Source organism: Xiphophorus hellerii, chromosome 24 (assembly GCF_003331165.1).
Source record: "Xiphophorus hellerii strain 12219 chromosome 24, Xiphophorus_hellerii-4.1, whole genome shotgun sequence".
Taxonomy (NCBI): Eukaryota; Metazoa; Chordata; class Actinopteri; order Cyprinodontiformes; family Poeciliidae; genus Xiphophorus; species Xiphophorus hellerii.
Window position 1 is genome coordinate 8305905 of NC_045695.1, and position 22516 is coordinate 8328420.

At 40.8% G+C, this 22516-nt stretch overlaps 1 protein-coding gene across 1 annotated transcript; it reads right to left on the reverse strand.

Moving 5' to 3' along the window:
• Positions 1 to 18473: 18473 nt before the first annotated feature.
• On the reverse strand, positions 18474 to 22444 carry LOC116716298 (integral membrane protein GPR180-like; the record flags this gene model as incomplete). Its single annotated transcript, XM_032557216.1, has 9 exons — positions 18474 to 20363; positions 20445 to 20522; positions 20598 to 20795; positions 20962 to 21119; positions 21224 to 21273; positions 21601 to 21781; positions 21893 to 21998; positions 22091 to 22185; positions 22261 to 22444. Coding segments are annotated over 9 exons (1206 nt in total), but the record flags the coding sequence as incomplete, so codon positions are not given.
• Between the last annotated feature and the right edge of the window lie 72 nt (positions 22445 to 22516).

The following is a 22516-nucleotide window of genomic DNA, read 5'->3' on the forward strand; positions in this document are numbered from 1 at the left end:
GTCTTCCAGTTTAAGGAGAGTTTTTCCATTCCACTGTCACCACTTGCATGACGGACCACTTTAAAGTCAACAACTCAATGCAAGCGGTTTCCTGCTGTTGCTACGTGCTCATCCGGGAGGAGTGAATGATGAAAATCAATAACTCAATACCATCTGCCAAATTAACCTTGCTGTATTGTTTAACTAGGATCAATTGAAATGTATCTGTGATAGAATTGAAATGATTGATGTACTTTTTGTGTTGCAGATGCTGCCATATCACAGTGCAATTGGAGCTATCTGAACATTGCACTGATCAGATGGAAATAACGAAATGAGTTGGTCCTTTCTGATCAAATAAAAACATAAATTTCTTCTTTTTGTAAGCAGAACGAGCAATGTAAAACAGGCAACTAGCAATATACTGCTAAAATCGGAGTCTGTAGCATATTTTATGTCACATGGATGCAGGTGGGATGGGAACTCGGGTGCCAACACTGCAGCTTGAGAGAATAAGGTGATGCCTGTGCCTGGCTGGTTTTGTCTCTCCAAAGACAAAAACTAAAGCTGTTTGAGAATATTTCTAATTGTTTCACACCAAAGAAAAAAACTGCTGCGCTCTTCAGTTAAGTTTGATTCTATGTATGTATGTAATCAATGCTTGTTTTTTTTTCTTGGTGCAGGGGATCATACCCAAATATAGCTTTACCAACCTTCTTTTTACGATGACGTTTCATAGAATTGAAGATGCTGCATCCATCCATCGACTTACCCAATGCTGGAGCCCTTCATCATGTTGCTGATGGATCCGCTACCAACATCAATAATCTATCTACAAATCAATGTCACAGACGTTTGCCATATGGAATATTTTTTTAATGTTTTCTCATGTTGAAAAACCTAAGGTTTGTGCTAACCATAATATGTACACAACCCACAACCCTGTGCATGTTTTGTTCTAACTCTGAGCATGCGTATGTGTTAATATCTAAATTAAGTCACCAAGAAACCAGACCATACATGTCAAAATGAACTGCAGAATAGCATGGTGCCTCTCAACTTTGCTGTGATAATAATATCAAGTATTTTTTAGCAATTACATTGACTGCTTTGAGTGTGGTAAGTACCAGAATAGCAGTGGTTGTCAAATTTGCTACTTAAGGTATTAATGAGCAGTGACTCTTTTCTCCAAGATAAGTGCTCAACCATAGTTACAACTTAAATGTTTAAGCACATGTACACACAAATGCTCCCCACTTTTTGTGAACGTAAGTGGGAAAACAAAAGGTAATTTGTTGTTTAGGAATGGTGCAGTATGAGCATACTTCAGCCAGGGATAGAACTTTAAATTTTTCCAGTGGAAAGCAACTTAATGAACAAAACTATCCTAACTTGGATAGCGCAGTGGATTACATATGTGCTTAGTACCTAAAAATACTAGGTTCAAGTCCTGTTTCCGACAGATACCGACCTTTAAAAGTTGGAGTTCTCCCAACTTTTTTGTAAACAGGACAAACGAAAAGTCATGTTTTCATTAGAAATGTTCAAATTTGCACTCCCAACATTGTGGAAAATATTTTCAGGAGAGATGAAAATGTAACGGGTGGGTCAGTGACATTAAGCATTTGTTGTAAAAATTGGGTGTTATTTGCATTGTAACTAATGTCCTCATAAAGAGTCTAATATATTTTTCTACAACCCGGGATGAAAAGAAAGTCAATGTGTAGTGAAACTTTACGAAAAAATACAAAACCTTTATACTTGCTGTTAATTGCCATGAAAGCATTTCAGCCAGAAATAAAATCAAAGGATGATAGTGAATCATATTTGTGGTATTTGTAGAAGTTTGAGCGTCTAGGTTGCCAGGTGCTTGGATGGCACACTGGATAAAGACTGTGCTTTGGTCCCGATGGTTCTTAGTTCAAGACCTGCATGGTTTTAAATTTTCACAAGGAAAACTGACTATGTGGTATTTGTAGAAGTTCAAGCGTCAAGGATGCCAGTTGCTTGAATGGCACACTGGATAAAGACTGTGCTTTGGTCCCACTGGTTCTTAGTTCAAGACCTGCATGGTTTTAAATTTTCACAAGGAAAACTGACTATGTGGTATTTGTAGAAGTTCAAGCGTCAAGGATGCCAGTTGCTTGGATGGCACACTGGATAAAGACTGAGCTTTGGTCCCGATGGTTCTTAGTTCAAGACCTGCTTAAGGCATGGTTTTGCTGTAAAATATTGTTAGGATGAACAGGTAATTCCCCCCCCTCCAACCCGGGGGGGGGGGGGTAAGGGGGGGGGGGAGAGGAGAAGAGTTGGGGGGGACAAGGAGAAGAAGTGGGGGGGTTTGGGGGGGAGAGGAGAAGGGGGGGGAAAGAAGAGTGGGGGGAGAGGAGGAGAAGGGGGGGGACAAGAAGAAGACGGGGGGTGAAGAAGAGTGGGGGAGGGGGGGAAGAAGAGTGGGGGGGAGAGGAGAAGGGGGGGAAATGAAGAGTGGGGGGAGAGGAGGAGAAGGGGGGGCACAAGAAGAGTGTTCCCCTCCCCCCCTACGGGGGGGAGGGGAACACTCTTCTAGTAGTGTGTAGGAGGAGGAGGAGGAGACAAGAAGAGTGTCCACCCTCCCCCCCGTAGGGGGGGAGGGGGGACACTCTTCTAGTAGTGTCTAGGGGGGGAGGGGACAAGAAGAGTGTCCCCCCATAGTCAGTTTCCCTTGTGAAATTTTAAAACCATGCTGGTCTTGAACTAAGAACCATCGAGACCAAAGCTCAGTCTTTATCCAGTGTGCCATCCAAGCAACTGGCAACCTTAACGCTCGAACTTCTACAAATACCACATAGTCAGTTTTCCTTGTGAAATTTTAAAACCATGCTGGTCTTGAACTAAGAACCATCGGGACCAAAGCCCAGTCTTTATCCAGTGTGCCATCCAAGCAACTGGCAACCTTGACGCTCGAACTTCTACAAATACCACATAGTCAGTTTTCCTTGTGAAATTTTAAAACCAAGCTGGTCTTGAACTAAGAACCATCGGGACCAAAGCTCAGTCTTTATCCAGTGTGCCATCCAAGGAACTGGCAACCTTGATGCTCGAACTTCTACAAATACCACATAGTCAGTTTTCCTTGTGAAATTTTAAAACCATGCTGGTCTTGAACTAAGAACCATCGGGACCAACGCTCAGTCTTTATCCAGTGTGCCATCCAAGCAACTGGCAACCTTAACGCTCGAACTTCTACAAATACCACATAGTCAGTTTTCCTTGTGAAATTTTAAAACCATGCTGGTCTTGAACTAAGAACCATCGGGACCAAAGCTCAGTCTTTATCCAGTGTGCCATCCAAGCAACTGGCAACCTTGACGCTCGAACTTCTACAAATACCACATAGTCAGTTTTCCTTGTGAAATTTTAAAACCAAGCTGGTCTTGAACTAAGAACCATCGGGACCAAAGCTCAGTCTTTATCCAGTGTGCCATCCAAGGAACTGGCAACCTTGACGCTCGAACTTCTACAAATACCACATAGTCAGTTTTCCTTGTGAAATTTTAAAACCATGCTGGTCTTGAACTAAGAACCATCGCTCAGTCTTTATCCAGTGTGCCATCCAAGCAACTGGCAACCTTGACGCTCGAACTTCTACAAATACCACATAGTCAGTTTTCCTTGTGAAATTTTAAAACCATGCTGGTCTTGAACTAAGAACCATCGGGACCAACGCTCAGTCTTTATCCAGTGTGCCATCCAAGCAACTGGCAACCTTAACGCTCGAACTTCTACAAATACCACATAGTCAGTTTTCCTTGTGAAATTTTAAAACCATGCTGGTCTTGAACTAAGAACCATCGGGACCAAAGCTCAGTCTTTATCCAGTGTGCCATCCAAGCAACTGGCAACCTTGACGCTCGAACTTCTACAAATACCACATAGTCAGTTTTCCTTGTGAAATTTTAAAACCAAGCTGGTCTTGAACTAAGAACCATCGGGACCAAAGCTCAGTCTTTATCCAGTGTGCCATCCAAGGAACTGGCAACCTTGACGCTCGAACTTCTACAAATACCACATAGTCAGTTTTCCTTGTGAAATTTTAAAACCATGCTGGTCTTGAACTAAGAACCATCGCTCAGTCTTTATCCAGTGTGCCATCCAAGCAACTGGCAACCTTGACGCTCGAACTTCTACAAATACCACATAGTCAGTTTTCCTTGTGAAATTTTAAAACCAAGCTGGTCTTGAACTAAGAACCATCGGGACCAAAGCACAGTCTTTATCCAGTGTGCCATCCAAGCAACTGGCAACCGTGATGCTCGAACTTCTACAAATACCACATAGTCAGTTTTCCTTGTGAACTATTAAAACCACGCTGGTCTTGAACTAAGAACCATCGGGACCAAAGCACAGTCTTTATCCAGTGTGCCATCCAAGCACCTGGCAACCTTGACGCTCGAACTTCTACAAATACCACAAGTTTGGACCCAGGAACGTGATCTTTTAAAACAATCCCTTAAGCAGGTCTTGAAAACCTTTGAATCCCTTAATATTGCACCTGCCTCAAAATGTGAATTTGTATCAAAGAATCAGCATACTTCGATAGCTGAGGTTTAATTAGAATGTTCTGGTTTGCACAAAAAATCTTATTTAGACCCAGTCAAATGATGAATGCCATCATTTTTTAATAAGCTATAAAGTGCTTTGTTTTTTGGTTTTGAAAGGCTGGAAGTTGATACCACACTTATTTGTTCCAAAACGCAGCATGTTTGAAAATTAATTTCAGCCACAACATGATAAACCACAACTGATTTAAAAATAATTCTAATATACACTGGCGAACTGCTTTGTGTATCGGTGTGGGAACAATCGTCTCATCTTGAATGTGAACAAAAGAAATGTGATGATTGTAGATTTCAGGAGGAACAGGATTAGCTCAAACATTGTTCCCATCATGGCAGAAGAAGTGGAGATGGTTGAGGAATATGAATACCCTTGTGTTCACCTGAACACCAGACTGCAGATGCAGTAGGGAGGCCGTCTACAAGAAGGGGCAGAGGAGAATGTAATTTTTGAGCAATCTAAAGGTCTCATCTCTTCTGCAGGCAGCTGTTGGTGTAGCAGCATCAGACCCAGAAACATAAAAAGGCTCAAAATCCTGATAAAGAATGCTGGTTATGTTTTGGGGTCGACTGTATAACGTTTGGAGATAATGCAAAAAGGATCAAGAAAATTATGGACAACCATGACCATCCGCTTCATGAGTGTCCTGGAAAAATGGTGTCTTCAGTCAGAGGCTTCTTCAAATTCGATTTCAGACATACCGCCAGGAAAGATCTTTAATGCCAACACCCAACTCTTTGAAGAAGTTGAATTAATGAGGTAAGTTTAATTTCCCTTTGGAATCAATAAATAATTTTTGAATTTCAATAAGGGATGGCTGAAGATGGTTTTTCAGTGTTTCCAGCCGCCTTCAGCTAATCACATTTATTGAACTGCCCCCTTTTATGATAACTCCCGGCACAAGGAGTTATATTTATGGTGTCAACTTGGTCAATTTTTAGTAAAAGCCTTCACCAGGTAAAAAGGTTAACTTAAGTTAACAATCTGCTTTAAGTATTCTCTGTTCATTAAAAAGTCTGTATGCTAGATGCATGGTGTGGTCATGATTCACAGCATACATTATGCCAAGAAAGATTTTGCTGTGTCAGAAGGAAAGCAAAACAAAATTTTAATTCAGGAATTTAACCTCTCTGATGGTCAGATTGTTTTTTAAAAAAATAGAGTCATTGAATGGAAAAAATATATACATATACAGTACCTATTGCAAGATTTTCATTCTCTGATGTGTGTTGCTTCCGCATCATTTTAATACTAAGTACACATGACCAAAAAAACAGTGATGTGTCTGGAAGGAAGAATTAAAAACAAATGCCATCCTATTTTTCAGAGACACTTTAAACAATTGATGGCCCCTCCAGAGTAATCCATATTCTCCAGATCCATATTTGCAAGTCCTGAAACATCAATTATCGTGTTGAATTAGTATTCAGAAGCCAGAAATGACAAGTAAGGCCTGCATATAGCAACACACACGGACTCCTCTCCAGATACTGAAGCTTTTAATCATGTATAAATCACACACACACACCAAATTCACATTCACCCCAAATAGCAATCCTTTTGTGAAAGGGGAAGTAAGGGCCCGAGACGGGGAGTGAAGCACCGCTCGCTACCTAACGTACATAATGAAAAGTGCAAGCTCCGTCATTTTCTGGAGATAAAAGTGTTCTGATGAGAGCTGGAGACAATAGCAGGACATTAATCTCCTTGACGTACCAAGCTTTTGCTTTAAAACACTCGCTTCCCCCATTCAGGCTCGCTGTACACTCCAAAAGCATATCTGGTTTTGTCACACACACACATACAGAATAACCTTTTGCAAATAAGATGGAAAATTGCTCAAGAGACAAAATACATGGACTGACTTACATCATAAACACATGTGCACCCCATCAGACTTGGATGACAATAGACATATTTACATGGACAAACTCATATGCTCCTGGAATCAGCAGAAGTTTTATAAAGCACAAGAAAAAAAAAACTCTTTTAATGGGAGAAATCAAGCCATGTGGATTTCACTTCATTTTCAACTGGAAAACATTATCAACCAGTCTGCTCTGTTTAGTATGGAAAAATGTCAGGCAATTCTGATTGGTCTCCAGGTACTTCAAGCTTGAATTGAGGTACCTTTGAATTGGGACATTTGGAAAGACTGAGATAAACGACGGCCGTCTCTGAGCTGCCAAAGGCTTCCCAACTTGGAATAATGAACTGAATTAAAGGTTTAGAAAGTAACAGGTCAGACATTTTCTGTACACTGCTTCACAAATCAACAAAAAAGACAGAAAGAAAGAAATTCGAATCCAGACATATGGTAGCCTGGTAGCACAATAGAACCCTGCTAAATCTGAGAAGTGGGTTAAAAGCATGATTGGTGAGTTTTACAGGTCTTCATGGACCAACAACACTTTCTAAGTTATCACTGAAATATGCATCATGTATGAGCAGCAAAAGTTTATCCAACAGGCCAAAAATAACTGCATCTTCCATAATTCAAGTTTCATCAGTTTGGATCTGAACCCATTTCAGTCCAGATGAACAGTTTTTTTTAAGGTTTTAAAAAATAATAACTGTATATATTGTATATATACACACACACAATGATACATCAGATGACTGATGTATGCAAACCCGATCTACCAAAAACAGTACAGAATATCTGTGTACAGGAATATCTTAAAACATGAATGACGCAGAAAATCCATTTTTCAAACGACAGTGTTACATGACTTCCATTTTATGTCCTCATGCGGGGTGAGGTGAAAAAGTTTCAGGTCTCATCAAATGGAGAATGATCAACTTACACTGGAAGAAAAAAAACACACACACACAACACATGAATTATTCATGACTCAGCAGAAGATAAGGACCTCTTTGGCTGTTAAGTCATCCCTCTAGATGCCAGGCAACATCTGTTTGAGCAATTGGTCCCTTGCTACCTGAATGGTTAATTACCCAATGATTAAACTGGTTGACCGTATCGACACGGGGTTTTTAGAGCCTCAAAAAGCAATACAAAGTCGGAGAAATATATATATATATATAAATATATATATATTTTTTTACAACACTGATTTCTCAGAATTCTTCCTCTAGAACCTCCAATTGGTCCAGAAAACAAGTTCATTTCTTAAAACAATTTAGATTTTCTTATTTCCTGTCAGCAAATTAAGCTAACCTGGCTGTTTTCTTTGACTGTTCAAGGTTTTAAGATTTTAGCTCTTAAAGCCTGAATCTTTCTTGTTTCTGTGAAATGTTAAAACACTCCAGATTCAAAAGTTTATTTTTTTCCCTCCTTCAGTTATTGTTGAAATCTTTTCTCAGAGCACACCGTAGACATTTTGGAAATTAAATGTTTGAACTGTATTTTTTATCAAGTTAGAGTAATAAAAGTTGTTGGCTACAAAAAGGACATAATGCCTTCACCGAGAGTGGCATTACATTAAAAAAACTACAAAAAGGAAAATGAAGCTCTTTAAAAGAATAAAATTCAATATCATAAAAAAGTCCTTGTATTTATTATTTTGCCATGTTAATATTTATGATGAGAAAGATATAAACATGATCAACGTAACAGAAGTCAGAAACCAGCTGCAGCTCTACAAACTCACCTCTATATTCAGAGCGGGGAATTTCCGCCCTCTGGTGGCCAGAGTGGGAACTACAATCCTGATAATGCTGCAGATAAATCTTTATTGTCATTGTCACAAGGACAACAAAATTCAAAGGGTGCCATCAGTCGGTGCACATGCCCAAAAACAAAAAATAACTGTCTCACAATTCACACACAACGCAAGAATCAACAAATAACTGGCAAAAAAAAAAGAAAAATAAGAACAGCCACATTCTCACATACATCATTTATGATGATTAATGGTTGTTTTTGATTGCATTTAGTTTTGTTATTGCTATCGGGTAGAAACGGTCTCTGAGATAGTTGGTTCTTGTTCTGGTTGCTCTGTATCTTCTGCCTGAAGGCAGCAGTGTGAACAGAGAATGTCCGGGGTGAGAAGTTTCCTTTGTGATGTGTTGTGCTTTTCTTAGACAGCGGTCGCTGTGCAGGTCCTCCAGTGAGGGGAGAGGGCAGCCAATGATTTTTTGGGATGATTTTATCCACTTAATGTGGAGGTTAGAGAAAAACTAACAGTCTTCCTGAGTCATATTGACAATTTACTGACCCACATATTATCCTGACATTTTTTATTAACCGTTTGGAGTTATATATGTAATAAAAACAGTTTAAAATCATAAAATAAAGCTGCTGTGTTAAACTCTTACAGGAAGATTTTTCTGGTCAGACTGAATAAAGTCCTGCAGTGACTCTTATTTAACGACAGTAATGTAAGCTGACTTGATTTGACTTTATAAAATTTAAAATTAAAACAAAGATAAAAATCCGGTTGAATAATTTACATGAAGAACGTCTGTAGTTATGATAGTTCACCACCAGAGGGCAGTAAGAACTCAACCAACCATCATAAAACTGATCAACTTTAAACTTTTCACTAAATAGTTTCTAATATCAACAGCGATATTAACTTAATCCTATGAATAATAATCTATATATTTTATATCTGTATGTTATTAGATATGGCGATTAATTATTAAAATAATTTAGACACAAAGTGAACAACAACTACTTAGAAAGTAACAATTTCTATTACTGTAGATGAAAATTTATTTGAAAAAAAATTACATTTTATTCTGTAAAAATCCCAGAAATATTAACTGTGGGTAACTTTGAGAATCAAAGTCTCAAAAAGCTACAAATATTAAGAAAAATATATTTATTAGTGATCAGCTGAGATCAGAGCATCAAGCTGGATAAAACCACCTAAAGGACAATTAATCAAATTAAAACGTCAATGAAGCTTTTAAATATATCTGAGCACTGTAGTAAACAGATTATTTAACTTTTATTTGTTGGAAGAGACTCGCTCTCTACCGCCCTCCTGTGGTCAGACACTGTAACTACACACTAAAATTCTTTATACTAGTTTAATAATAAATTAATGAGCGATTATTAATTTCCTTTGTCCTTTATACTAGTTTAATAATAAATTAATGAGCGATTATTAATTTCCTTTGTCCTTTATACTAGTTTAATAATAAATTAATGAGTGATTATCAGTGAACTGAAGGACAGTCGCTGCTGTTCAGCATCAGAGTTTAAATTTGCAGCTGCTGATAATCAGTTTGTGTGTAAAACCAGCTGCTGGAGCCTGTTAGCATCGTTAGCTCCGCTCAGAGTCTCTGCGGCTGTTTTCATCTCTGTGGAGCTGCTTCTAGTTCACACTGACAGATAAAACATTGATTTCATGTTAAAGTAGAAAGAAGATTTAAGAAATAAAACCGCAGAAACACGAAGAAAGCAACACGGGCTACATTAGCCAATCAGGAGCGGGAAACTAGCTAGCTGCTAACTTAGCCTTCTGCCCCCTAGTGGACGCAGTATGTAAACACAACCAGAGTAAAGCTAGCGAGCTGATATGTGAATAGCACTTCCTGTGGATTCCTTCAAAGTAAAACACAAGGAACCAAATTCTCCTCTAAGTACATTTTAGCTTGTTAGTTTATTATATTACCAGAAAGCATAAGTGTGTAATTTTCTTAGGATGTGATATAAATTATATAATTGGGCTCTGAAGCAAAATTATCATAATTATTCTGTTTTCCAGAAAAAAATAATATATCAAAAATATTCTCCTGACTCTAAAACGGAAACTCGGCATCTTGGTGAACAAACCAGTTATTTATTTCATCAGGAAACATTAATATGTAATTTATTTAGGATATATAGATGAGTTATCTGTATGTAAATAACACATCTATATATTAAATCAGTTGTCAGTCCTTTAGACAGACCATAATAATATTAGTATTTATAATGAGAAAGATATAAACGTGATCAACGTAACAGAAGTCAGAAACCAGCTGCAGCTCTACAAACTCACCTCTATATTCAGAGCGGGGAATTTCCGCCCTCTGGTGGCCATAGTGGGAACTACCGTCCTGATAATGCTGCATTGTTTACATTTAATATCCACTTAATGTGGAGTTTAGAGAAAAACTAACAGTCTTCCTGAGTCATATTGACAATTTACTGACTCACATATTATCCTGACATTTTTTATGAACTGTTTGTAGTTATATATGTAATAAAAACAGTTTAAAATCATAAAATAAAGCTGCTGTGTTAAACTCTTACAGGAAGATTTTTCTGGTCAGACTGAATAAAATCCTGCAGTGACTCTTATTTAACGACAGTAATGTAAGCTGACTTGATCTGAATTAAAATAAAGATAAACATCTGGTTGAACAATTTCCATTGATGATGTAAGTAATGAATAAATCCAGAAAGACGGCAGGGTGACCGATGGAGAATGTGCTGATATGTGATGAAAATCGACTGTTTCATCTCATGTAGATCTGAACATATAAACTCATATCCAAGCATCATCATAGGTGGAGTCGTTGGTCCCGTCCGTATTAGCGCTGAATTTTCCTGCTGCCCTGAACACATCTTCAGTAAAACCAGCCTCACTGAGGCCAATAGACCAGCGCTACGTTGCAGGAAAACTCTGAAGCTTCTTGGCTGGTTTTGGCCTCTAAACTGAAACGCTCTCATATGAAGTGAAATGTTGCACATTTAAGGTGCTGGAGATGACCTTTAACCCCTCGCTGTCCCAGGTTTTAGGTAGTGTGGAGGTGAAGAGCCAGACTCCTGATCTGCTGTGAGTGACGTGACGCTCGGTGGAAGTCCTGCATCCTGTTCCATCTTCATGTTGGAGACGTGAGGCTTTGCTTCTCCTGTCTGGGATTTGATGGGAAACGAGTCACAAGATTCAGATGATTTCACAGTCGTCACTTTGACGATGCAAACTCTGGTTCCTCTCAGTGTTTGGTCTGTCAGAACGCTGCTCAGGTTTCTCCTCCAGGTTTTACTGCTTTTCTTTAAAGTTGTTCGACTTTAAATCCACACAAATAAACCAAAGAAAGTCGGTTATTATCTCATCTTCTAATGCAAATTTTTGTCCGTCAACAAAAGCTGGAAAACAAAACTGTTCTCCTGGAACAACAGCTGTTCAAACTGATCCCATCAGATCTGTGAGCAACATGGAGTTTATCTTTGTTTCATTTCAACTTTGACCTTTTGTTCCTTCCTGTTGCATCAGAAACTTCCCGTCCTTAAAGTGAATCAGACGGTTTGAGTGAAACCAGGTTTCAGGTGGACTGAAGTCGTCTTCACTGTGAACTTCATCAACTTTCTGCTTCACAACAAAACCTTTCAAAGCCAAACACACATCCAAGCAGCTGAGTCACAAATGATCCAAGTTCAAATCTTGTGTTTCTTTTCTCTGGAGGATCTGCTCAGGACGTCTGGATCTGTTCTGAAGTGGATTTAATGCTACAGATCCGGAGGAAGTTTTAGTGTTTGGCTCTGAATCTATAGAACTGCTATCATGTCTCATTTTAGCTCAAGTTTTTTCACCACAACAGAATAAAATGACATTTTGCCCCATTAACATGCTCTTTAAAGCTTTTTAAATGAAATTAATACTTCATATTTCTGCTGAATTCAACTCTTGTAACTTGAACTCAGAGTATTTTTCTCTCTTCTGTTCCTGCAGATCATCAAACAGATCAGATGAAAAATAAAACTGAAAATCTTCAACATCCTGATCGACATCTGGAAACTATTTGAAATAGAAACGTAAAATGTTCTGAGGTCGGTGACCGCCTCGTCCGTCAGCCTGTTGCTACACCTGCACGTGAAACCAGCAGAAACGCTGTCGCCATGGAAACGCTACGGGGACACCTCGGGTCCAAACATGGAGGAGGCGGCATCATGCTGAGGGGAAGCTGGTCCCAGTGGATGTGAGTCATTTTGATGCTTTTCAAGGTCATAGTGAAAGTAAAAAGCTTCAACATATAAAACATTATTTTAAGATAAATATAGCCTTCTCAAAAATAAAAACACTTTTTACTCTGAAGAATTTTAAAGAACTCATAAAATTAGAATTAGTTTTATTATAATGAAACTATTTTGGATAAAAACCAAATTAAAAACTAAAACTTTTCATAATAATGACAAAAAAGAATCTGAATTTGTAATAAAAACAAAATAAAAAGCCAATAAAAAGAAAAAAGTGTTTTAAAGCCATAAAGTAGAAAGATAAATAAAGCGTACTTCTTGAGGAGGAGTCGGTCCAGCGCTCCGTCTGAGGTCGTCTCCATGGTGACCTTCAGCGTCTCCTTGACCTCTTTGAGCCGAGGGTCTCCGGTCCGACGCCCCGTGAATTTCAGGGGCGTCGGACTGCCACCGCCGGGCCCCCGAGGGCCGCTGGTGTCTGGGTGCTGCAGCAGCAGCCAGAATAAGCTGCGGCGATGAAGGCCTGGAGGAGTCTTCATCACTCTGGGAGGTTTCCATGACAACTGTCAGCAAATCTCAGTTTGTTTTCTGCTAATGTCAAAAAAACACAATTTCACTGTTGCAGTGTTTCCATGAAATAAGAAATGAAATTAAAACCACATGTGAATAATTTATCTCCAGGATTCAGAGGGAACCAGAACAACCTCAGAGATCTTCTCTAATATCCAGCTGAATACCTCAATTTAGGCTTTGATGAGAAGAGAGCTGCTCTTTTCTCATCAAAGCCTAAATTGAGGTATTCAGCTGGATAATGTTCAGGTTGGCACCTTAACACTTGCTTATCAACCTCTCTGGATGTCCACTCAAGGCGTCACAACACCAAATTATTATTCTCTTTGCAGTTGTGAAACGTTTAAAACGTCCCATATTATTTCATTCCTCATAAATCATTTGCTTACTTAAACAAGCCACTCTAAAGAGAAAACTGTTCTCTGAATTTAGAAAACTAAAACTACATCAAAATCTTGCCTTATGCGATGATCATGACTTCTCTACTGTCAGACAGACCACAAAACAATCCTCACTCCCTCCTTGCATGAACTTCCTCTCACCTACTTTTCTTTCCAGCTTTTAGATAATTCATTATTTTTCATTTTGTTTACTAAATCATTTATTTATCTATCTATACTCTGTATCTTCAAAATCTTCTTTTTATTTTCTTTCTGTATTTGGTTGCTTAAGAGGAAAGGAGATCAGGCTTTTTCTGTTGTTGCTCCTCTTCTATGGAACAATCTACTTTTCCAAATTAGATCTGCCCACAGCCTGGATCATTTTAAATCGCTTCTTAAAACTCATTTTTATTCCTTGGCATTTAATTGAACTAGTGTTTTGATACTCTGTTTTTATTCATTTGTGTTATTGTCATTCTTGTGCAGCACTTTGGTGCAGTTTTATGCCTGTTTTTAAAGTGCTATATAAATAAATTTGACATTGCTTTTTTCTTATAACTCCTACCTGAGCTCCTCCCTGCTCTGCTGCCTGATCTGCTTCACTCTTCTTGCTCTCCTGTTTTATCCTAACTTTTCTGATTGCCTTCTTCTCTCTTTTTAGCTCCTCCATCCACATTTCTAACTCACCCATTCCTTCACTACTCATATTTTTTTTTATTTGATTTTTGTTTTCTGTCATACTTCATCCTATAACTCAGTCAGTTCTTTTGAGTGTTTAATTGGCCCTGAAAGTTATATTTTTCTATCAATTTATTTAAATTCTTTACTGAGTTAGGGTTTTGTCTTTCCATAAACTTCCAGTCCTTACACTGGAGTTTATCTTTCGGTGTTAATTTGCTATTCCCTTTTCCCATTTTGAGCAAATTAGTCAATTTCGTTCCAGTCTTAAAAACACACAGGGTGGACTCTAAAAGACTGGATAAATTCTTAGCAGGACGGTGATCAATCCCCTGTTGTGGTAATTCCCTCTTCAACCTTTTCAGGTGGGAAATTCTTGCCTACATGCATCCACCAGAGGTTCACCGTTTGCACTCCTGCCGTTTGGTATGAGGACAAATACCTAGTGGTATTTAAATTCCTCCAAGTACTCTCACACTCACACACACACTTGGTATTACGGGTTTTTCAGTTTACGCGGACTCTCCGCCGTCCTTCTGTTACCTATCAGTGCCTAGGATTCATGGGGTTTTACACCCCAAAGACCCTCAATTGTTCGCTCACTTTTTAATTTAAACGCTACTCACTTGTCCCCCCTTCACGGACGTCCCGTCAGCCGTTGGTTTCCAGCAGGCGTATCGGACTCCGGCTTCGAAGGAGCAATTTATCCATCCATCCATCTTCTTCCGCTTACCCGGGGTCGGGTCGCGGGGGTAGCAGCTTCAGAAGGGAGGCCCAGACTTCCCTCTCCCCGGCCACTTCTTCCAGCTCCTCCGGGGGAATCCCGAGGCGTTCCCAGGCCAGCTGAGAGACATAGTCCCTCCAGCGTGTCCTGGGTCTTCTCCGGGGCCTCCTCCCGGTGGGACGTGCCGGGAGCACCTCACCAGGGAGGCGTCCAGGAGGCATCCTGACCAGATGCCCGAGCCTCAACTGGCTCCTCTGGATGTGAAGGAGCAGCGGCTCTACTCTGAGTCCCTCCCGGATGACTGAGCTTCTCACCCTGTCTCTAAGGGAGAGCCCAGCCACCCTACGGAGAAAACCCATTTCGGCCGCTTGTATCCGCGATCTCGTTCTTTCGGTCACGACCCAAAGCTCATGACCATAGATGAGGGTGGGAACGTAGATCGACCGGTAAATCGAGAGCTTCGCTTTTTGGCTCAGCTCTCTCTTCACCACGACGGACCGGTACAGCGCCCGCTTGACTGCAGACGCTGCGCCAATCCGCCTGTCGACCTCCCGCTCCCTTCTTCCCCCATTCGTGAACAAGATCCCGAGATACTTGAACTCCTCCACTTGGGGCAGGACAAACCCCCTGACCCGGAGAAGGCACTCTACCCTTTTCCGGCTCAAAAAAATGGCCTCGGATTTGGAGGCACTGATCCCCATCCCGGCCGCTTCACACTCGGCTGCGAACCGCTCCAGCGAGAGCTGCAGATCACGGCCTGATGAAGCCAAAAGGACCACATCGTCCGCAAAAAGCAGAGATGAGATCCTAAGGCCACCAAATCGGATCCCCTCAACACCTTGGCTGCGCCTAGAAATTCTGTCCATGAAAGTGATGAACAGAATCGGTGACAAAGCTCAGCCCTGGCGGAGTCCAACTCTCACCGGAAACGAGCCCGACTTACTGCCGGCAATGCGGACCAGACTCTGACACCGGTCATACAGGGACCTGACAGCCCGTATCAAAGGGCCCGGTACCCCATACTCCCGGAGAACCCCCCACAGGGCTCCCCGAGGGACACGGTCGAACGCCTTCTCCAAGTCCACAAAACACATGTAGACTAGTTGGGCGAACTCCCGTGCACCCTCCAGGACCCTGCAGGGTGTAGAGCTGGTCCAGTGTTCCACGACCAGGACGAAAACCACACTGCTCTTCCTGAATCCGAGGTTCGACTATCCGACGGATAGTTTCCAGCAGGCGGGTCGGAGACACAGTCCTGGAAAGGATCTGTGAGACTCCTAGGAGCCTGCGGTGGTCACGGTCTTCTGATGTCCGTTCCTCCCGCTGGAAGCCGCAGATTTCTGCCTCTGCTCTCAAGCTTCATCTGAATCTAGCCCTGCTTTTGTGGTCGTTATTTAATGTTTTTTCGAAATTAAAATATCCAGGGTGGCACCCAATACCTCAAAGTCCCTGATTGGTACATTTTGATGAACGTTCTCCCAATTATCTGAAATAAATTTGATTTCTCTTCTTTAGTTTCTTCATCCGGGGTCTGAGTCTCTGTTTTGTCCATCTTTTCTTCGTCAGCCTTTAAATTTTCTTCCCTGGCTTTAAGTTTGTCCATCTTCAATTTAAGTCCAGCAATTTCTTGAGTGAGCTCTTCGTTCACCTTGCCAATCCAGTACAACTGTTGCGATTTCTCTTTCATTGAATTGTTAAAGTTTTTTTTATCGACCATTGTTCCCCATTTTACCTTCTTATTATGGGTTGACAAGGCTTTGCTTTCTGATTGTAATTGTTCAACTGTCGCTTTAGCCTCGTCCAATTCACTATTTAAAGTCTTGAATTGTTGCTTCAAATAATCATTTTTGTTGACCAGCCTTTCATTCTCTGTCTGCCAGGTATCTTTTTTCCTGGCATTCAGTCTCTCAATCTTCAGCCTCAGATTTTCGACAGTTTTCTGAAGCTTCTTGTTCTCTCCTGTAAGCTTCCGGCAGCTCTTCTCCAAACTTTCCACGTTCTCCAGCAATTCATTTCGTCGCGCCATCGTTCAGTTTTGTTTGAGATTGAAGTCTGCAAATGAATTTCTCTGTGGAACCTGGGAATACAAAGACAGGCGGCTGTGATGTCACAGACAGGATGAGTGACATCACAGCTTCACGTCAAAGCCACAAGAAGTCTGTTGGGTGAGGGGGAGGGAGAGGGGGGCGGATGTTGTTTTTTTTTAACTTTATTCGCAGACACACTGTATAACGACAGAGTTATGCCTCATTTGTTCTGCCTCAAGAAAAAACAAATACAGATAAACATATTCAAGATAAAGAAAAAGCTAAGGGTTCATTTAAAGCAATACAGATTCCAATTGTTTTATTTTCTGTAGCTCTTTTTCTGTCATCTTCATGTCGAATCTTCACATTCAAAGACAAACTCCCAGGATTTTCTGGTTTTTATTCATTTTTATTTTTCACAGATTGTGAGAACATCCCACCTTTAAATGGCTTGTTTTCCGATAGAGAAGAGACATTAAAAAAAAAAATTAAAGATAGGCAACAAGATTCTATGAAACAGTGTCATTGTTTTTGTTTTATACTTGTGCATATGTATTAATTGTTTTTATCTTGTAGCCAGGTTGCTATGTATTGCAAATTTTTTGCTCAGGTCCCTCTTGAAAATGAGATCTAGATCTCAACGGGGTTTACCTGATTAGATAAAGGAATATGAATTACACCCATTGAGAAAATATGAATGCAGCAGCGCCCTCTGCTGTTTGACAAAGGTTAAAAAAACCCAAAAAAACTACTTGCCGCATGTTTACGTTTATTAAGTGTTATGTCACCGAATATCTTACAAAACTCAAACTCTTATGCATCACTTTTTACACAAAGTGATGCATTTCAAACAGTTATTTTCATGATCCAATCAACTTCTATTCAGACACAAGAAAGTTCCTAACAAAGTCGATAAAATGTCAAATAAAAATGATTTTACAAATCCTTTAAACTCACTTTACTTTGAGCCATGATGAATTTGTATTAGATTTTTTTTTCTAAAACAAGTAATTACAAAAGTTATTTCCTCTATACAAATATACACAAAACTGTTGTTAATCTTTAGTTTGGGTAAGAATGGTCACCAAAAATCTGTGAACTAGCTCATGTCATGTATTTTCTTTTAATACATTAATATCAAATCGGCACAAGCAAGACATTGTGATTTTAAACACAAATCAGTAATAATGAATAAAAACCACAGGGGCCTATTATACAGTAATGGCACATTTTTCGAGCTAAGGTTTAATTTAGAAGCATATTAAATTGTTTTTCTTAATTAGTAACTTTTTCTGTTACAAACTGACCCCGGCCCCCCATCAGAGAAGGGGAAAGTTTTTTTTGTTATAAAACACACCGTTTTAAATTTATACAAAGTAGTGTAGCATTACAAGTGTGCAATGTTGCATTAAATCGATGTTTATGGTAACTATTTAAGAAAAATGTACGGAATAAGAAAATATATTAAATTGGATGCTTTTCGAAAAGCAAAAATAGTGACTTGTGTCTCGTAACAGCATGCAGGATCCCACCTGAGCAGAGTCTCTGCAGCTCCTCACCATGTGGTCTCCACGGCCATATTAATAGAAAAATGTTTACAGTTTTCAATTTTTTTAAATGAACCAATTCCAGTGAACTCGTTACAGTTGCCATGTTTGCTCGTTTTATTTCCACAAGTGACATAAATTATGGACATTCAAGTTTGAATAATTACATAATCCACTAAATATTAGATTGTCTCTGTGCTGCAATATAAAACATAACGCAACGTTTGACACATGCACTGTTTCAGTGCAAAGCAATATGAGCTGATATCATTTTGCGCATTTATAACAGCTGACAAAGGCTTTACATTCAAGTATATTTTTAAATATCGCCTCTGACCAAACAGAATGAGAAGTAGTGGTGTTGGATGCTGCCTTTTTTTTTTTCTTTTTTAAAATCACATAAAAAAATAAACAGACAAATAAATAGGTCAGTTTCTTTCTTGGCACCTGTTCTGCATGTTTGTTTTTCAAATTATATGATCCCACCATCCTCTGTTTTGTTTTGACACGTAACGTAAGTCCGATTTAGCCCGGTGACAGAAGTAAACAAAAAATCACAGGAATGTATTTACACAGTGGAGCTCTTGTAAAAATGATTTTTTCAGAAAACTCACCATTTCTGCCCATTCAGAGTCATGCAGTTCGCTGCAGCTACAGAGAGTTAATGTCGTTTCAATGGTTTGCGTCTCACATGCTGTCAGCTCATACATTTATGTTGACAGTTACATAACAGTACAGCTTTTGTGACAGAAATAATCATAACATAAAAATCACGTTGGCTATGCAAAGACTCATGCTGCTTTAATTTCTCTCAAAGTCTCTAATCTTGCTGAGACAAAAATAGTTCTGACATCAGAATCCTGAGAGAAAAAAGTTAGAATTCTGAGATTCAGTGTAGAATTTAAAAAAAAATAATAAAAAATTCTCACATTAATGACAGAAATCTGGAAAAAATCAAGAAAAAAAGTCAGACTTCTGACATTTTATGATTTAAGTTAGAATTTTACGCTACAAGTCTGAATTTTGAGAGGAAAAACGTCAGTATTGGAGATTTCTTTTCCCTCTTGAATACTCACACTAGAACCACATTTTATTAGGATTTCATTAGGAAAAAGAGAAGTTTAGCTAGAACGCATTAAAAAACACCTAAAAATTTATTGCACACCAACATAGAAGTGGCGTACATTTGTTTTCATCTCCCTTAACCCTGATGATACCCTGGAATACAATCCACTGTCTTTACTAGCAATTAGTAAACAGCATCCATTAATTTGTAATTACATTTCAGAATTAAATCCAGATGTTCTGCGAAGGCCTCAGGAGAGACCAGAATTGAAGTTTTGCTTATTGGGAAACTGAAACTGACACCCTGAACACCATGTTTTTGTCCTTCCACTTTAATTCATGTTGGTCTATCACATAAAATGCTAATAAAATAAGCTCAAGCTTGTGGTAAAAGGGAATGAAAACTGTTGCGGGGAAGCCTATCTACATGCAGACTGCCCCAATCGTGGCTGACTCAGCGATTTGCAGGTAAAGCCTTTAAAAACAATCTAATTGTGATTGCTTGTGATTTTGCACTCTCTCAAGTTCTTCCTCATGGTTTTCTGCCGACGTCTACCTCGCCAGCTGATGCATGCTTGGCCATGCATTTTGCATCCCAGAGGCTCCAGTTAGAAGTCAGAGGTAGTATGTTGCAGTAAGTACTGTCCTCTGTCCACGGCTCAGTGGTAGCTCTAATGTGGGACAGAGGACGGTGCAGGGGGACATCTCCTGCTGCGTCTGACAGAGACGCTTCAGTTCTCACCGTAACCTCGGTATCTGTGCTCATAGGCGCCCCCTGTGGTTCGTTCTGGACATGGTGAGCGGCAAAGACACGGAGGAGAGGGAGGACACCTCCCAGTAGAGCGAGCGGGACAGGAAGAGCTGGTAGAGGATCACCATGGAGATGGACTGACAGAGGATCACGCCGATGGTGATGACCTACAGAACAAAAGGTAGTGACAGAGGTAATGAAGATTTCAGGTAACGGACAGTCAAATTCTGAAAGTTGTGGCCTCGCACCTTTTCCTTCTGGTGGTCGTTGAAGACCACAGACATGAGGACGAGGACGGGGTGACAAAGGAACCACAGGAAGCAGCCCTGTGGAGAGAAGACAACCTGGAGGTCAGGCGGCTGTCAGGCTCAGAGGCTGCTGGTGGAGCTCAGAGTCGTCACCTTAGCAAAGCAGAGGTAGAAGTCTCTCTTCAGGGTGCTCCTCTCTGTGGAGACGATCTGGTAGAGGACGGAGGCCAGCAGGAGGGACAGCGCCACTCTCAGAGCCAGGAGGAGGAGACCTGCTAGGCTTCGTTGGGCGTGATAACTGTGGTGTTTGCTCTCTGACTCAGAGTACTGCTCCCACAGCAGCAGGACCCCCTGGGAACCACAGATCGGGTCAATGTGTAAGGCTACGCATCGGATTGCTCTCTGCCAGCCATGACTGCCGATATCAACTTCTTTGTGGACAACACCAATCCCCACCAGAACATCGAGAAGCTTCTCTAGTAACAAACTCTGGCCACATAAAAACATAAGCTGGTACCTGTGTGACCACGCCGCCGACAGCGACGGCCGTGGACGCCGGGGAGCGCTCCCACTGCAGCGGTCTGGACTGCGGCTTCCTGCCTCGACTCAGAGTCCAGCCCATACACAGGCTCAGCAGCATGTACAGCATGGACACCTGAGACACCATGTCCCAGACTGCACAGCAACACACACAGAAGCGCAAAGAAGACGTGACTAAAGGTGGCGTTGTTTAATTGATGTGTGAGTAGAGTTAAGGTGAGGCGCGGAGCGCAACGTACACTCTGCCAGGCTGCCCATCAGGGGGATCCCAGTACCGTCTCTGGAATACCTGCCGGACACCAGATTACTCATTTTTAGTTCAACTTAAAGAATAAAGCTCGGTTCAAAGCCATTCATATTTGAAGCTTAGTTTTGATTGTTTTCGTTTCTCCACAGAAAACAGGAGAATGTTCAAAAGCAAAAAACTGACATTGTATTGACATTGTGGCGTCAATAATGAGTGGATAAACATTTGTGTGCATTACAGCAATCAAACACACAGATAGAATATCGTGAAAGAATTGAATATTTTCTAATCGTTCATTTCTGAACGTAAAACTCATTATATACTGACTTGACGGTGGACACTTCTATAGGACGGTTGGATGGAGGCTACCTGGCCAGGCGGATGTAGTTGCAGAGGGCAGAGCAGCCTTGCAGAGCCAGGGCCATGGTCAGCACCTTGAGGACCGTGTGCATGGGGCCCCCTTTCTTCAGCGCCTGATACAGAGGCTGGAAGTAGATGCAGCAGGCGATGAAGTAGGCGAGCAGTAGGAGGAAGTAGAAACTGTGCAGCCCTGAGAAAACACATTTGTGTACGGATAAAAACAAAACCCCAGGAAGAGTTTGGAACAACTAAAAACATGGCCGTCCTCCTAAACCGACATCGTGTGTCAGAGTCGTCTGACCTGCTTCCTCTGCGCTGAAGTGATCCAGCGGGTTCCCAGCAGAGTCGGGGTTGAACAGCAGGAGAGTGAAGCCGAGGTCAGCGAACGACGGCGTTGCTGAGCTTTCCTGACAAGAAAACAAACAACGGGAATATTTCCTCATCCCAACGGTTGTATTTGAATTTTATGTCCGTGGAAACACGCAACATTCCCAGTTACCTCGCACGTGTATCTGTCAGCGTACAGCACCTGCCAGGCTGTGGGCGAAGACTGACGAGGGATAGTCTGGTTGTGTTCGTCCTGGCTGAGGGAAACTGAAGCAGGTGGTGGGGAGAAAAGTCAGTCAATGGCCTCTTGATCTCTTCGTAGTAATAAACTAGAACACTAACTGGTGAACTGGGCTCTGCTGAGTCGCTGGGAGCAGCTCAGGTTGTCCAGGTCTGAGTCCATGTCCTGGTACAGCAGCAGCCTGGCCTCCTTCTCTGTTCCCAGGGATGGGTTGTCCAGCCGACACACCAGCAGCCCGCCGTCACCTGCTAAAATTAAACAAGTCAAGAAAATATCAGACACTTTCTACTTTTTTTAAAGTGTATTTTAACATCGAGTAATATTTTATTACAGATTAAGATAGATAAAACAAGATTT